At 55.9% G+C, this 16,194-nt stretch overlaps 3 protein-coding genes across 8 annotated transcripts in view; 1 reads left to right on the top strand and 2 right to left on the bottom strand.

Moving 5' to 3' along the window:
* Window positions 1-8,637, top strand: part of TTC16 (tetratricopeptide repeat domain 16) — a 16,017-nt gene extending 7,380 nt beyond the window's left edge. The window contains exons 7-14 of the mRNA XM_023217085.2: window positions 331-545; window positions 1,309-1,553; window positions 1,948-2,089; window positions 3,017-3,182; window positions 3,728-3,870; window positions 4,028-4,220; window positions 6,641-6,728; window positions 7,718-8,637. Coding sequence (XP_023072853.1) covers window positions 331-545; window positions 1,309-1,553; window positions 1,948-2,089; window positions 3,017-3,182; window positions 3,728-3,870; window positions 4,028-4,220; window positions 6,641-6,728; window positions 7,718-8,448 — 1,923 coding nt within the window. The 3' untranslated portion in view covers window positions 8,449-8,637. The remainder of the gene's footprint in view (window positions 1-330; window positions 546-1,308; window positions 1,554-1,947; window positions 2,090-3,016; window positions 3,183-3,727; window positions 3,871-4,027; window positions 4,221-6,640; window positions 6,729-7,717) is intronic.
* Window positions 8,568-13,232, bottom strand: TOR2A (torsin family 2 member A). 3 transcript variants are annotated; one of them, XM_023217089.1, is made up of 5 exons: window positions 12,182-13,232; window positions 11,385-11,650; window positions 10,431-10,606; window positions 9,615-9,742; window positions 8,568-9,329 (listed from the first exon to the last, which is right to left on the bottom strand). In XM_023217089.1, exons 1-5 carry the CDS (start codon window positions 12,330-12,332, stop codon window positions 9,085-9,087), a joined length of 966 nt encoding a protein of 321 aa, XP_023072857.1. In that variant the 5' UTR covers window positions 12,333-13,232; the 3' UTR covers window positions 8,568-9,084. The 3 variants fall into 3 exon arrangements, with proteins under 3 accessions (XP_023072857.1, XP_023072858.1, XP_023072859.1); XM_023217090.1 differs by lacking the exon at window positions 11,385-11,650 and having other exon boundaries at window positions 12,182-13,225; XM_023217091.1 differs by lacking the exons at window positions 11,385-11,650; window positions 12,182-13,232 and adding an exon at window positions 10,688-11,364.
* Window positions 13,233-14,950: 1,718 nt separating this feature from the next.
* Window positions 14,951-16,194, bottom strand: part of SH2D3C (SH2 domain containing 3C) — a 40,835-nt gene continuing 39,591 nt past the window's right edge. For all 4 annotated transcript variants that reach the window (XM_026457169.2, XM_026457171.1, XM_026457170.1 and 1 more), the window contains one exon: window positions 14,951-15,557. In XM_026457169.2, coding sequence (XP_026312954.1) covers window positions 15,382-15,557 — 176 coding nt within the window. In that variant the 3' untranslated portion in view covers window positions 14,951-15,381. The remainder of the gene's footprint in view (window positions 15,558-16,194) is intronic.

The raw sequence follows: 16,194 nt of genomic DNA, 5'->3' as shown, positions 1-16,194 counted from the left end.
AAAAAAAAAAAAAAAAAAAAAAAATTAGCCAGGTGTAGTGGCACGCACCTATAGTCCCAGCTACTCGGGAGGCTGAGGCGGGAGAATCTGTTGAACCTGGGAGGCAGAGGTTGCAGTGAGCCAAGACCACGCCAATTGCACTCCAGCCTGGGTGACAGAGTGAGACTCCATCTCAAGAAAAAAAAAAAAAAAAAGCAGAAAGGGTGGAACATGGAGGGATGTGGGGGGCATGGAGGAGGCATGGTGTGATGCCACCCTGCTGAAGAAAGGCCTCCAGGTCCCATGGCTCAGTCGACCTGTGCCCCTGATGCCACCCCTGGCCTCCTGCAGCCCCACCTCTGCTACCGGGATCTGCACAGTGCCTTGCTGTTGAATCCCAAGCATCCACAGGCCAGGACGCTGCTCCAAAAGATGGTGGCCCAGGCCCAGCAGGCGCGCCAAGACGCGGGGATCCTGGCCGTGCAGGGCAGGCTGCAGCACGCACTGCAGCGCATCAACTGTGCCATCGAGAACAACCCTCTGGACCCCAGTCTCTTCCTCTTCCGGTACTGCCTGGGAAGGTGCTGGCCTTGGGTCCCAGGCCCTGCCCAGCCACATACTTTCTGTGTGGTTTAAGGAGAGTCCCTGACCCTCTCTAGGCCTCAGTTTCCCCAGCTAGCCTCTAACAGTCTTACCCTACTTCCTACTGGGTTAAGGCATTACAGAGGTGGTCTCTTACAGCTGGAAGAGGGATGGCAACAAATGTCCCAGTTACCCCAGGAATCCTAGAGCCCCAGCCTGCTAAGCAGTTCACACTGGGCGCTGAGCCCAGCTCAGTGGATGAGAATTAGGCTTGAGTCTGGTCCCCAGGAACTTACCACATCCTGCTGCATTTCAGGAGGGAGCGCCGCTGCCCTGGCAGGAGTGACTCCGGGGGGTTGTCCACCCAGTCAACCTCTCGCTATGCCAAGGGGCTGGGCTTAGTATCCCACAAGTGATTCAGTGACATGAAAGGCCACTGTGATTTTGTGCCAATTAACCTATCCAAACAGTGGTGGTAAAACACCTGTTTCTTGTACAAAATGTTTTAATGTAGAGACTGGCATACACCTGGCTCCCAAAACGAAAGAGGGAGGGTATTTTTGCAAAAAATAAAATGATCAGTACCTAGTGGGTTATCTGAGTAGCAGTCCAGAGCTGGCCCCACGGGACAAATGAGGTGGGGATCGCCACTGCCTCCATGGGTCAGGAGGTCTGGCCACTCACCAGTCGGTGGGGGTGCACTGGCCCTCATGTCCCTCCTGCCGTCTGCCACGCCGTCCCCCACAGGGGCACCATGTACCGACGGCTCCAGGAGTTTGATGCGGCAGTGGAGGACTTCCTGAAGGTGCTGGACATGGTGACCGAGGACCAGGAGGACATGGTGCGGCAGGCGCAGCGCCAGCTGTTGCTTACCTACAACGACTTTGCCGTGCACTGCTACAGGCAGGGCGCCTACCAGGAGGGCGTGCTGCTGCTGAACAAGGCCCTCCGGGATGAGCAGCAGGAGAAAGGGCTCTACATCAACCGAGGCGGTGCGCAGCCACTGGGGCATTGGGGAGAGGATGCGGGGAGCCTCGCCATCTTCAAGGCCGCCACTGGGCACTTGAGGTCCCTGCAGGGGAAGGAGGAAGGGAGAAAGGAAGGAAGCGAGGGAAGAGGAAATGTAATAGTCTCAGTATCCCAGGAACACACTCGGGGAAATGTTACCTTAGACAAACTGGTTCCAGACTCCTTAAAATGCTCAAACAGGCAGCTGGGGAACAGCGCCCAGACGCCCAGAAAACTAGAGGGGATGGGGACCGTGACCGCCTATGGGGGTTATCAGCCACCAGTTTCAGGCCCTGGTCCTGGGGCTGGAGCCGACTGGGCTGGGGCTCCCAGGCACTAGGAGTTGGGGGTCCACTCACCCCCGCCTCCGGACCCTAGATTGCTTCTTCCAGCTGGGCAACCTGGCCTTTGCCGAGGCGGACTACCAGCAGGCGCTGGCGCTGAGCCCGCAGGACGAGGGCGCCAACACGCGCATGGGCCTGCTGCAGGAGAAGATGGGCTTCTGCGAGCAGAAGCGCAGGTGCGTGGGCTCCAGCCCCCACGGTGGGCGGGGCAGGCCTGAGGGTGGGGTGGGCAGGAAGCCAACTGCTGGGATCCCTGGGTCAATCAAGTTGCTTCTCTCCCCTGGGCATGAGCGCGGTCGTCCTCCCCTGTAATCCCCACACTTTGTGAGGCCGAGGCAAAGGCAGGTGGATTGCCCGAGGTCGGGAGTTTGAGACCAATCTGGCCAATACGGTGAAACCCCATCTCTATTAAAAATACAAAAAAATTAGCTGGGTGTCCCCCCCCGCCCCCCCCAAAAAACTCCTCTCCCAGTTATGCTTCCTTTTTTTTTTCAAACGGAGTCTCGCTCTGTCGCCCAGGCTGGAGTGCAATTGCACAATCTCAGCTCACTGCAACCTCCACCTCCTGGGTTCAAGCAATTCTCCTGCCTCAGCTTCCCAAGTAGCTGGGATTACAGACACCTGCCACCACACCCAGCTAATTTTTGTATTTTTAGTAGAGACGGGGTTTCACCATACTGGCCAGGCTGGTCTCAAACTCCCCACCTTAGGCGATCTGCCTCCCAAAGTGCTGGGATTACAGGTGTGAGCCATCGTGCCCTCCCTATGCTGGTTTTCTTTGTGATATTTTTACTACTCAATAACTTGGAACTTAATCATGGGCAAATTAATATTTTCATTTTAGCTGATGGGTTTATGCCATTCTCAGAAAGGCCTTCCCTACCCCAAGATCATAAAAATATTCATTGATGGTGGAGTTTCACACTGGCATCTAAGTGTTGGCTCCATCAGGGACGTCGCTGGTGGAGAGAGAGGAGAGGGGCGTGGTGGGGGGAGCAGACCCAGCCTGGTTTCTGTGTAACTCCTCAGTGGGGCCCGGAAGCCACCCTTTTCCCCACAGATGGCCGAGCTCATGGCAGCTCGGAATCCACTGTGTCCTGCAGGCAGTTCCAGAAGGCAGAGGACCACTTCTCCACAGCCATCCGGCACAATCCCCAGAGGGCCCAGTACTACCTGTACCGGGCCAAGAGCCGGCAGCTGCTGCAGAACATTTTTGGGGCACGCCAGGATGTGGCCACTGTCCTGCTCCTCAACCCCAAGCAACCAAAGGTAGGTTCCTGCCACGTCAGGCGTGTACGCTCTGGAGTCATGCCTGGTGCATAAAGATACTCCTCGGCCACCAAAGAAGTCTGGTTTGATAACACTCATAAGGCCAGGCGCGGTGGTTCATGCCTGTCATCCCAGCACTTTGGGAGCCCGAGGCGGGCGGATCACCTGAGGTCAGGAGTTTGAGACCCGCCCAGCCACCATGGTGAAACCCCGTCTCTACTAAAAATACAAAAACTAGCCAGGCGTGGTGGTGCACGGTTGTAATTACAGCTACTCAGGAGGCTGAGTCATGAGAATCGCTTCAACCCGGGAGGCAGAGGTAGCAGGGAGCCAAGATTGTGCCACAGCACTCCAGCCTGGGCGATAGAGTGAGACTCTGTCTCAAAAAACAAAACAACAAACAAGCAAACAAAAAACATCGCAAAACTCTTCCTTCTTCAGTCTTGGGAAGGGCCAAATCTGGCTGTGCGGGATCAGGGCAGCATCATACTGTGTGCCCGCTGCTCTGGCCCTCACCTGGCTCTGGTCACCCCCTTTCATGGCAGCTGTCCCTGCTGATGACCAACCTCTTCCCGGGCATGTCTGTGGAGGAGGTGCTTAGCACACAGATAGCCCACCTGGCCAGGCTGCAGCTGGAACGGATGGTGGAGGGCAGCCTGCAGGCCGGCGGCCCACAAGGCATTGTGGGGTAAGCCCTGGAGCAGGGGGCGTAGGCCAGGGCTGGGGAATGGCTGCGGCTCTAGGCTCCTCTGGCTCCAGCTGCATGCCAGGGCCATTGTCTAGTCCTTAGAGAGACCAGCATGGGCCAGGGAGACTGACAGTGCCCGGGGGGCATTGTTTGGCAGGATGCTTAAGCAGCGGGAGTTAGAGCGCCAGAAGGCCTTGGCCCTGCAGCGCTCATGGAAGCAGGGGGAGCCTTTGATTGAGACCTCCGAGAAGCTGCAGGCCACCTCTGAGATTCCGCAGGTAGAACCGGGAAGCTCAGAGGGAGAGGCTGAGGCCCCCAAGGAGGAGGAAGAGGAGGAGGAGAAAAAAGAGGTAAGTGGAGCACACGCCAGGGCCCGAAGCCCTTGGGGTCTGGGGCAGAGCGTACCCCAATCCAGGGCTGAAGGATGCTGGCCAGTGGAGTCTGGCTTCCAGGCCTGGCTCTGCACTCCCTCAGTTGTGTGATGGGCTGGGGACATCTTGCTATGATATGGGGATGGTACAAGCAAGGGGTGCTCCTGAGGGAGGGTGTGTGGGGATGTGGGCCCTCACAGAGAGGAGTCACACCCCTGCTCATGGTCACTGTCACGAATTCTACTGTATGCACTAGCCACTTGCCACTTGTGCCAGAATTTTTTGTTTTTGAGACGGAGTCTTGCTGTGTCACCCAGGCTGGAGTAGAGTGGCGTGATCTCAGCTCACTGCAACCTCCGCCTCCTGGGTTCAAGCAATTGTCATGCCTTAGCCTCCCAGGTAGCTGGTATTACAGGTGCGTGCCACCACACCTGGCTAGTTTTTTTTATTTTTAGTATTTTTATCGGACTTAAGCGATCTGCATGCCTGGGCCTTCCAAAGTGCTGGGATTACAGGCATGAGCCACTGCACCCGGCCCCCAGAATTTTCTTAATTCTTAAATTTGTTTCTGAAAACCTCTCATTGAATGTAACGTAAATATAGGAAAGTGCACAAATCATAAGTGCCAGTTTGATGAATTTTTACAACTGCATGACACCCATGATATCATTATCCGGATCGAGAAAGAACACTTTCCCAGCTCCCAGAAGCCCACTGGGGCCCCCTTTGAGGCCCCTCCCGTAGCCCACCCTACCTACAAGGCTGTCCTGATTCCTAACGCCAAACATGAGTTTTTGTCTTTTCTTCACATAATTGGACAGCATGGTGAGCGTCACTCACGCTGCAGCAGGTGGCAGCAGCCTGCTCCCTGTCACTGGTGCTGCAGAATATTCCGTCCTGTGTTTCTCTGTTCTACTGCTGGTAGACATCAAGTACACTAATGTTCAAAGGAAACTTTACACAATTGAAGTATAGGAATACCAGCCTCCCTTGCCATCAATAGAAAATGTGGCCGGGCGTGGTGGCTCATGCCTGTAATCCCAGCACTTTGGGCAGCCAAGATGAGCAGATCGCTTGAGCCCAGGAGTTCAAGACTAGCCTGGGCAACATGGCAAAACCCTGTCTCTACAAAAAAATACAAAAATTAGCCAGGCATGGTGATGTGTGCCTATAGTCCCAGCTACTTGGGAGGCTGAGGCAAGAGGATCTCTTGAGCCCCAGGGTCACTTGAGGCTGCGGTGAGCCGTAATCATAGTACTGCATTCCAGCCTAGGTGAGAGAGCAAGACCCTGTCTAAAGAAGAAAAGAAAAGAGGAAAGAAAATGCTAGCTCTTCAGTTTTCTCTTTTTTTTTTTTTTTTTTTTTTTTGGAGACAGAGTCTCACTCTGTCTCACAGGCTGGAGTGCAGCGGCGCGATCTTGGCTCACTGCAAGCTCCACCTCCCAGGTTCACACCATTCTCCTGCCCAGGCCTCCCAAGTAGCTGGGACTACAGGCACCCGCCACCACACCCAGCTAATTTTTTGTATTTTTAGTAGAGACAGGGTTGCACAGCATTAGCCAGATGGTCTTGATCTCCTGACCTCATGATCCACCCGCCTCGGCCTCCCAAAGTGCTGGGATTACAGGCGTGAGCCACCGCGCCCAGCAGCTCTTCAGTTTTCTAGCTCATGTTAGAATGAATATTAGAGTACACACCTTCCCTCTGTGTGCCCCCGAAGGCAGAGGCTCCCTCCCCCGGGAGATGTTGGGCTGAAGTGGATGGAGCCCAGAGCACAACTTCCAGCTGGCGCCTGGAGCACTATGGTGCACCGCGCTGTCTGCAGTTGTGAACGTGGGCAGAGACCTGCAGCCTAGGTAGGGTCTGGCTGTGGTGGCCAGCAGACCTGGATTCAAACTCGGCCTCTCTGCTTCTTGGCTGAGTGGCCCTGGGCAGGTTGCTTATGGGCTCTGAGCCTTAGTTTCCTGGTCGGTGAAATGGTCATTAGCAGCTCTCCCCATCCCTCCGTCCCCACTTGTACTGGGAGAATGGAAGGGGGTAAAGCCTAGAGAAGCTCCTCAAGTCCTCCATAAGCATTCCCCAGGGCACAGCCCTTTATAATTTACAGAAGCCTGTCCCACGCCTCAACTAATTTTCATTTTGCAGTTGAAAAAGCCAAGGCGCTAGCAGCCCCTTCAACACAACCTGTCCTCATGGCACCATATGCCTGTCCAGCGTGGCCACCCCGTTCCTGCCAGGCTTAGCCTCTGTGTGTCCCCACCCCACCCTAACCTGGCACCTTCAAGGACCTCTGAGCTCAGGAGAATGACCACCGAGCGGCCCAGGGCTGCTGGCCTTCTAGAGGCGCAGCTGCGTGGGCCTCCTACCATCTGAACTACAAAGCCTGTTTCTTGCCATAGGAGAAGAAACCAAAGCTCACACCTAGCAAGGTGGCGTCCCTGTCTGACAGCTACCTCGACCAGACCTCTTTAGCTTCCAGCATGAGCTGTAAGTCCCTGGGGCTCCCGCCAGGCCTCAGAAAACTAAGGCAGCAGGGTGGTCAAAGGTCAGGAGTCGAAGACCGCTGGCCTAGGTGTGAGTTTAGCTCTGCTGCTGACAGCTGGGTGGCCTGGGGCGAGTGGCTCTAGAGCGGGAGTAACACTCTTGCTGGGCCTGCCGAGGACTCAGCGGGCAGTGCCCAACATGGGCAGGGAGGCCGAGGCTTGCTCCAGGCACTTCATGGTAGCTGCTACTCTGCTCTCATCCCCTCCCAGCCCTGTCCCAGAAAAAAGCCCACAAACCTTGTGCATGGCCAGGGGGCTTTTAGCCCCAGTTCCGTGGGGCCCCAGCCCCCACGGAAGACAGAAGTGAAGAACGGGGAGGCTGCTCCTCAGAGGCCCCAGGGTGGGTGTGCGCAGTCCTCGGTGGGGAGGGGAGTGGCAGGGCCCAGGCCCCTTCTTCATTTCGTGCATCCAGCAAACCCACCGAGTGCCCTGGGCCAGGCCTGCGCTCAACACTGGGCACAGGGATGACTGGCATAGTCCTTGCCCTGGGACATGAGCTCTAAGCTCCAACAGGAAGAAGGCTCCCAGGTGACCCGACAGCCAGGAGACAGGGCAGACACAGTGCAGGGGAAGCTGGGGCTGTGGGTGCATTTAGCGCCTTTTAGTGGGGACAAGGATGGAAGGGCAGGGGGGTGCCAGGCAGGGGGATGCAGGGGCCTTGCTGGGGCTGTCTGCTGCAACAGGAGCAGAGGGCAGGGGCAGCCACAGAGCAGAGGCCTGGGACTGGGAGAAGGGGGCTCTTAGGCATCTCCCCCCATGTCACAGCCCTACCCCTCGGGGTCTGGGGCGCTGGGGGGCTGGGCGGGGGTGATCTGCAGGTAATGCGAAGCCTCAGGGCCACAGGCCAGTGTGAAATTGGGAAGCCTCTTTTCCCGGAGCTGTCCAGGGCAGGTGCGGCAGGCCTGATGGGTGCTCTTGGCACACCCTTCCCAGTCAGGACCACATGCACCTCAGAGACTGAGACGTCGGCTATCTGCCAGGAATACAGGAGCACCTCAGCCACCTCCATGACATTCTCTGACTCGTCACTGCTGAAGACGCAATCCTCAGACTCTGGGAACAACAGGGAGGCATTGAGCCATGGTCCCAGAAAAATCAAGGACATCCAGGGCCAGAGGCAGAGCCTTAGCAAGACCCAGGCCACCCAGAGCCAGAGACAGACCTTCAGCAAGACCAAGGCCACCGTACACAGGAGGAACTCCAGCAAGACCAAGGCCACCCAGGGCCAAGGGCGGTGCTCCAGCAAGACTGAGGCCACCCAGGGCCAGAGGCAGACCTCCAGCGAGATCGAGACCACCCAGGGCCCAAGGCAGGAGCCCAGCAAGACCAAGACCACCCGGAGCCCAAGGCAGAGGCCCAGAAAGGTCAAGGCTGCTCGTGGCCGGAGCTGGAGACCCAGCAAGGTTGATGCCACCCAGGGCCGAAGCAGGGGACTGCTCCGAAGTTCCACCAAGACTGAGGCTTTCTATGACTCAAACTGGAGCCTCAGCAAGACTGAGGATGTTCAAGGCCAGGGCCAGAGAACCAGCAAGGCTGAGGCTGCCCAGGGCAAGAGCCGGGGCATGAGCTCAACTTCCAGCAAGGCTGAGTCCACCTGGGGACCCAGCCCGAGTCTCAGCAAAACTGAGGTGGGTCAGGACCTCACCTACTATGAAGCTCTCTGACGGGACCATCTGGCCCCTCACTTCTTGCTGGGGAGGGGAGCAGTTGTACTCACCCCCCAACACTGGCACTGAGCCAGCTGCCTCCTTCCAGAGCAATTAAAAGTCTTAGCAAACAGTCCTCTGGTCCCATAGCTGAGTTTATTATACTTGTTCTCTTCTTTTACAAAATTAAAAACTTCTAAAACCAGGCCCAAGTGGCAGCTTGAGTCCCTCCATTTATGGAAACTGAGAAGGCTCCACCTGGCTTGATGAAATGGACACAGGGTGTGGGGTGGAGGGGAGGGGGCATGGTGCCCAACCAAGGAGGAAAGGGGCAAGGGTGGCAGACTAAGGAGGGAGCGCCGCCACGAGCCACAGTCCCTGAGTTATAATTCACAGTAAGAAGGCTCAGGCTGCAGGGGGAGGTCAGGGCTCAGTGAGGTTCTGGGGTGACCAGGGGTTTCCCTGGGGAAGGTGGCCAGGGCCAAGATGCTCTTGAGCCAGATTAGAGGCCAGGGCCCTTTCCCAGCCATCTGTCCTGTGGCCCAGCCGCCACTCCCTTCATCTCACTTGGTGCGCTGGGTTCCTGTGACAGAGGCCCCAGGCCTTTCCTGCATGGCCTGGCCATTAGAGGGGCCAAGGATACCACCCGGGGAGTCAGAGAAAGAAGGAGATTCGGGAGGCCACAGTCTTGCAGCCATTGGAGGAGAAGAGCTGCTCGTCCTCAGGGAAGAAGGTGGTGCTGTCCAGCACAGCCTGGACAACCTCATCCCTCGGCTCCAGGCCCAGCTGGGCCAGCTCATTGAGCACGCAGTGCCGGACATGGTGCCGCTGCAGTGGAAGGAAGGGCACCACTGCGTCTAGGAGGCGCTCTTCCATGATGCCTGAGTGTGAGAAGCCATCTGCAGGAAGGGCAGGTGGGGAGGGGACCTTGTGCTTCACAAGAAGGGAGAAGCCAGCCCCCATCCCCCAGGGGCAGGAGGAAAGATGCTGGCTTCAGTCCCCTCAGCCGCCTTCTGGGTGTAGGACTCAGGGCCTGTAAGGCTGACCCAAGGTCACAGAGCTGGGAGTGCCAAAGCTGGGCTCAGAACTAGCAGGTCAGTGGGCAAAGCATGAGACCCCGGGAAAGCCTGGCCCCTGGGTGTGGGGTGAAGCCGCCCAGGAGGGGGCTGCTGAGCCAGACTCACGGTGTGGGTTATCCAGCACTGCGCGGGAGATGACTGGCTCCAGCTCCTGCAGGAGGATCTCCTCGCGGTCCCGGCGGCTGCGCCACGCCTCCAGTGCCACCTGGTTGATCTGCTCGCCACCCGTGTTGCTAAAACCATGGGGGACCCAGGCTGAGACTCAGACGAGGACTAGCACAGGGCAGGATTAGACCCTCGCTTCCCCGCTGCCACCTGACAGGAGCACAGCCCAGTGCAGGGAGGAGCCAACCCCACTGAAAACACTCCACTTCCCCCTCCATGGTGTCCATATCTATGGCCCCTGCAATTCACCTACACATGCCACATACTTTACAGTTTACAAAACGCTTTTGTGTCCCTCAACTGACTTTCCCTCACTAAACTTCCAGGAAGATATCGGGGCATCATTATTGGCCCCGCTGTTCAGAAGCAGAGACAGAGGCTCAGAGAGGTGGAGCCATGCTGCCTGAGGAAACACAGCAAGGATTCTGAGAGCTGGGACTAAAGGACAAGAACTCTGTTCCTGTTTTCCCCAGGCCTGTGTCCTCCTCACCACAAAAGAGGGAAAACTTCTCAACCTGGCAGGGCTTCCACAAGGAAGTGGTGATCAAAAAGACTGAGCCCAGACTGGGCTGAGAGTGTCCAAAGGGAAGCAACCAGGCGGAATGCCAGTGTCATCTCTGAGAGGGTGCGGGGCACTGGGAAAGCCCAGCTAAGCTCACGGGGAATTGGATTCTGCTGGGAGCACAGGCCAAGGCTGCAGAGCTGAACCTCTGCGAAGTGGCCCCCCACCGTGCCCCCTGCAAAGCCGGGCCCCACCTGATGAAGATGAAAATGGCTTTGCGATAGTTGGTCCCGTATACAACCCAGGAGGAGCCCAGGAAAGGCCGCAGGACTTCCATCAGGCCTGGGGGCATCTTGTCCATCTCATCGAAGAGGAAGAGGGAGCGGCCGCAGGCTGTGAGGTTCCCTTGGACCCAGCTCTTAAGATCCTTCTGTAGGGGAGAGACAGGAGTTCCAGGGGGAGCTGGAGAAACTCCCCCAACCCCAGACCTCTTCCCAAACCAAAAACTAACCTCCTTTCTAGGGTGATGTGGTCTCCCAGAGAGCACCAACCTCTTAGTGAGACTGATGGTGAAACTGTATCCCAGAGAGGGGCAGAGACTCGCCCAAAGTCACACAGCCGGTCAGCAGCAGAACAGGAACTCAAACCCAAGCCTCCCACTTCCCTGTTCAGGGCTCCTTGCACGACACCTGCTGCTTTCTATAAAAGAGGAAGGCTCCTTCCTGCTCCCTGAAACTACACAGCAGTGTTGACAGCTGAAACTGATCAGCCTGGAGGGTACCTTGCAATCAACAACAGTAGTAGTAAGAGCCAGTATTTCCCGATGCTCACTCTGAGCCACAAATTGGGGCTGATTTCCAGCAAGACAACAGTGCAGATTATCTGACAAACATAGGTGCTCCATAAATAATATCTGCAATGATATAATCTCATGTCCCTCACAACAACCCTGGCAGGTAGGTACTGCCAGGTTCCTTACTGTCCCAAGGAATCAAAGTACTCCCTGCCAGGTAGAATGGCACCTTCCCAAGTTCTGTGCAGGATGGGTCCTGAGGGCTGGGGCTGCAGCCAGCTGTGTGGCCTGGAGCAGGTGACTCCCCTGTCTGGGCTCAGGACTTACTCCCTAGGGTGGCATCCCATGGTGAGGAGAACCCTAGGGTGGCACCCCATGGTGAGAAGAACAGTGGTCAAGGACGCATCCAGCCTACCTTGTAGCGCTCGATGTGGCTGGGGTGGGGAAAGTGGATGACGGGAGAAAAGTGGTGCACGCGGGGGCTGCGGAGGCCGCCCTGGAAGAGGTAGTGCGCCAGCAGGGAGCTGACATAGGATTTGCCGGTGCCGGTCCAGCCGTGCAGGGAGAGGACCAGTGGCTTGGTGGGGGCAGGGTCGCGCACAAAGGCCTTCAGCGCCTTCACCACCAGCGCCTTGGCCAGATGCTGGCCGGCCAGGTGCTGAGCCAGGTCACACTCCAGACCTAGGGCCACAGGAGGATGGTGAGGACACATCCCACCAAGGCAGAGGTTCAAGGGGAACGTCATGTCTGGAACCTGGTCTGGAACGTCATGTCTGGACTCCTGTGTCCTTACGTTTGTCCAAGCTGTCTATGCACATGGCACGGGGACCTTGGGGTCTGTGGCAGAAAAGAGCCACCTTCGGGCCTGATTCAGCTCGGCAGCGCCCCCACCAGGCGGTCATCAAGATTGCACTCAGCCCTAAAGGCGAGCTGTCAACGAGGTCAGCCCCAGCCTCGGCCATACCCAAGGCGCTCTTCTCCCTTGACGGCCAGGCCATTCCAGGGAGGCCCAAGATCTCCCCCAAAGGGCTCTGCTGGCTGAGGTTGGCAGGGCCTCCTGGACCTCAACGAGTACCCTCCACCCTCGCAAGTCTGCCGGCCCCGCCCCCCGGTCCCACCCTTTGAGTCCTCAGCTGCTCTGGCCGGGGCCAGCCGGGCTCCCAGCACGCCCGCGTCCGCCCGCCCCTCGCTCCGGGCTCCCTGGCGCCTCACCCGGCAAGTCGGGCCGGAAGTCGCATTCGCAAAAGGCGCCCAAGTTGCAGCGCAGGGAAGCCAGGTCCCAGGCGGCGGCCGCGGCCGAGACCAGCCCGAGCAGCCCGAGGAGCGAGCCCCAGGGCCGGCAGCTGCGCGTCACAGCCGCCATCCGGGTGAGGCCCGAGCTCGGTGTGGAGCAGCCAACGGCCTCGGCCGGGAACTGCAAATCCCGGCGTGCACCGCTCCGCAGCAGCCACGCCCATCGCCTACAACTCCCGACACCCCTCTCCCAGTCTCCAAGGCAGGCCCGGTCTTTCCGCAGCAGGACCAGAAGGTGGCCTCCAGGGGGAACCCGCGAACCGTCCAATCCGCGACGGCGGGCCGCGTTTCCATGGCCACGGTAACTAGGGTACCATCGTAGTAACTCAGAAAGAATAAATAAAGGATTATGACCACAAAGGGCGACGTAACAATTACAGCAAAAACTTGTGCGGAACCTTACACCTTGCAAAGCGCCTTTCGCATGCTCCTTTTTTGTTTTATGTGACAAAAGTGCCCTCGCTAACAGTTTTTGGTGAGCACCTACTCTGTGCCATTAGTGCTAAATGTCTATATAACTTGTAATATGGTAAAAGTGTCTGCTATCCAGAGAAATGGTGGTGTTTCAATGAGATACAAGCACACAAACTGTTTGGCCCTGAAAGTGATCAATAAATGATTATCAACATTCTGTTGTGTATGAAACAGGACTGTCCCTCACCTAGCAGCAACTGTGGCCAAATGCTTGGCATCAGTTCTGGGAGATGGGTTCTGTTGTTGTCCCCATGTTAATAAGGAGGCATTTGGGACCGAAGAGGTTAAGCCTTTTACTCAATGTCACGCAGCTGGTAAACAATAGAACTAAACCCAAGTCTGGCTGCTGCCAGAGCCCTAGTGCGCGGTTCCATGTTATCAGCCTCTCTTGGTCAAAAGATTCAGAAGGCAAAGGACTCCAGACGTTTGAGGTTCAGCGCACAGGCTTCCCAGGCCTCCAGCTTGGCCTGGATTCGTTTTGATCCATGTTGCCCACCTCCCCCACCCACTGGAGTAAGGGAACCAAGACAACAGCCTTCATGGCCCACCTCAAAGACCCTGTCCCTACCAACCTCAACACATAGTCACACACACACACACACACACCCCAAGGCTTAGGGGGCCAAATAGCAAAGCCTGAAAAGAAAGAAGTAGTTGCGGCTGGGTGCGGTGGCTCATGCCTATAATCCCAGCACTTTGGGAGGCCGAGGCGGACGAATCAACATGGCGAAACCTCGTCTCTACTAAAAATACAAAAATTAGCCGGGCGTGGTAGCAGGTGCCTGTAATCCTGGCTACTCTGGAGGCTGAGGCGGGAGAATCACTTTAACCCGGGAGGCGGAGGTTGCAGTGACATAAGTGAAACTCCGTCTCAAAAAGAAAAAGAAAAAAACAAAAAGGGAAGGAAAGGAAAGGAAAGGAAAGGAAGAAGGAAGGAAGGAAGGAAGGAAGGAAGGAAGGAAGGAAAGGAGGGAGGGAGGGAGGGAGGAGAGAGAAAAGAAAGAGAGAAAGAAAGAAAAAAGAAAAGAAAAAGAAAATGAGTACTTTCCACTATCAAGGAGAAAAAAGGAGAGAAGTCTGGGTCCGGGAACAGGTGGAGCCTTTCCCACTCTGCTGCTGTGACCCGGGAAAAGTCCCTTCTCCTTTCAGGTATCAAGTCTTCCAGAGGGGAGTTGGGATCATAGATTTCAAAAAGCCCTTCCACCCCAAATCCTCGGATTTTTGGTTGTGCATTTGTGGGAACCGTTGCCATGGCATCCCGGGCCAGGGCAGGGGGTAGGAGCACTGGGTTGGAATTAGCTGTTTCTCTCTCCCACTGGTCTGTGAGCTCCCAGAGAGCAGGGACTGGGTTTTCATACTTGCTGTAACCCTGGCTCCTGGCACAATCTGGACTGTTGCAGGTGCTGAAGAAGTATTTTTTGTGAAGTCCTAATTAGGGAAAATCAGTCATGCTGATGGGACCAGGGGAAAGCAAAAAGAGAAAGCAGATAAGCTCAAAGTCGGCCTTTTTTTTTTTTTTTTTTTGAGACAGAGTCTCACTCTGTCACCTGGGCTGTAGTGCAGTGATGCGATCTTGGCTCACTGTAAGCTGCACCTCCCGGGTTCATGCCATTCTCCTGCCTCAACCTCCCAAGTAGCTGGGACTACAGGCGTCCACCACCACGCCCAGCTAATTTTTTGTATTTTTAGTAGAGACGAGGTTTCACCATGTTAGCCAGGATGGTCTCGATATCCTGACCTCATGATCCGCCCACCTCGGCCTCCCGAAGTGCTGGGATTACAGGTGTGAGCCACTACGCCCAGCCAGATGTCTGCCTTCTTGATAGTTCAGGTCACACAGCCCTCCTGTGCCCAACTTCTCACCAGACACCTGTAGGTTAGCCCACTGCAACCTTGGTGTAATCAGTACTGCAGAAAGCCCTGTTGAGCACACAGCAGAAATGCCATCCCATAAAAACTCACAGCAAGGCTTTGTCTCTTTGCAGTCAGCTCCTCTTCTGCTGATCTGCCCATCGCTACCTTGCAATGCATTTTCATGCTTTCTCTAATAAATTTGCCTTTCTTTACCTACAACTGTCTTGGTAAATTCTTCTTACTCCCATGCCACTGGCCCCAGATACTGACCACTCACTCACAACATTTGTTGAATGAAGTTTTCTACCTTTTACCTGAGAAAAGGCGCTTCCTTCTACCCCAGGAGCCCGAGAGACAGAATAAAGAGTCATAAAAGTTTATTATATGAAAGAAATAACATGGCTTCTGTACATCTATTTACAGAACACAGAGACTTATTTACAGTGAGATGGAGGCCTTGGTGTGGGTGAGGGACAGACGGAGAGTGAGGAGGCGTGAGCAGCCTGCCTCCCATGGCTCGAAAACAGGGAACCCCAGCAGGAAGGGGAGCAGCAAAAGCTGGTGGGGGAACCGGCGTTCCTGTTCTTCCTCAATGGAGACCTGGTGAGCGTGTAGCAGGTGGGATGGAACCCAGGGTCCACACAGGACCCTGGAGGTGCAAGGGAGATGCTTGAGTTGAACCCAGAACATTCTCGGGTTGATCACAGTGTCCTTGGGGTGCTCTGGGGAGAGGTCTGTGCCCCTCTGCCCCTGATGCTGTCCGCAGCTGCAGAGGGGAAACGTCCCTGGGATCACAGCTCGCTGGAGCGGACGGCAGGCTCCAGCTTGTGGGACAGGGCAGTGAGGACCTTGTCGAACTTCTCATAGCGCCGGGCCTGACTGCTGCTGGCACCCTGACTGCCCCAGAGGAGGCGCATCTGGAATTCCGTACTGAACACCTCCAGGAGCTCCGGCCGGGCCTGGAACCCTGCAGTGGTGGGGCATAGGGTCAGGCCAGAGGCTGGGGTTTCTGTCCAGAGCCCCAGCATTCTTCAGGGCCCCCCTGTTGGGGACCTCCCCTTAACTCCACCAGGGATCCAACAAGGTTTGTGAATCAACATGACCCTGTAGTTTAGCGTCTTTGTCCTGTTATTTGCAGTGTATAATTTAAAAATGACTAGACCATAAAATACTAATGTTAAATATGTTTGCAGATTTTTGGTGATTTTTTTTCTTTTTTCATATTTTTCTGTTAAGTTCCAAATTATTTCCTAAGAAACATATATAAATTTTAGGCCAGGCGCGGTGGCTCACACCTGTAATCCCAGCACTTTGGGAGGCTGAGGCAGGCGGATCACCTGAGCTCGGGAGTTCAAGATCAGCCTGCCCAACATGGTGGAACCCCGCCTCTACTAAAAGTACAAAAAATTAGCCAGGTATGGTGGCCCACACCTGCAATTGCAGTTACTCAGGAGGCTGAGGCAGGAGATTCCCTTGAACCTGGAAGGTGGAGGTTGCAGTGAGCTGAGATTGTGCCACTGCACTCCAGCGTGGGTGACAGTGTAAGACTCCATCTCAAAAAGAAAAGAAAAGAAAAGAAAAGAAAAGAAAAGAAAAGAAAAGAA

Source organism: Piliocolobus tephrosceles, chromosome 14, assembly GCF_002776525.5.
Source record: "Piliocolobus tephrosceles isolate RC106 chromosome 14, ASM277652v3, whole genome shotgun sequence".
Lineage (NCBI taxonomy): Eukaryota > Metazoa > Chordata > Mammalia > Primates > Cercopithecidae > Piliocolobus > Piliocolobus tephrosceles.
The sequence above is the reverse complement of the archived record's forward strand: the minus strand, read 5'-3'. Positions and strand labels throughout refer to the sequence as shown.

Bases quoted from the DNA above. Each gene is read 5' to 3' on its own strand.
- TOR2A (XM_023217089.1), bottom strand. From the start codon at position 12,332: ATGGCGGCTGTGACGCGCAGCTGCCGGCCCTGGGGCTCGCTCCTCGGG. The intron at 10,607-11,384 runs GTAGGCTGGATG...TCTCCCCTACAG, and splicing joins GCCACATCGAGCGCTACAAG to AAGGATCTTAAGAGCTGGGT. The intron at 9,743-10,430 runs GTGGGGCCCGGC...CCATGGTTTTAG, and splicing joins GCCATTTTCATCTTCATCAG to CAACACGGGTGGCGAGCAGA.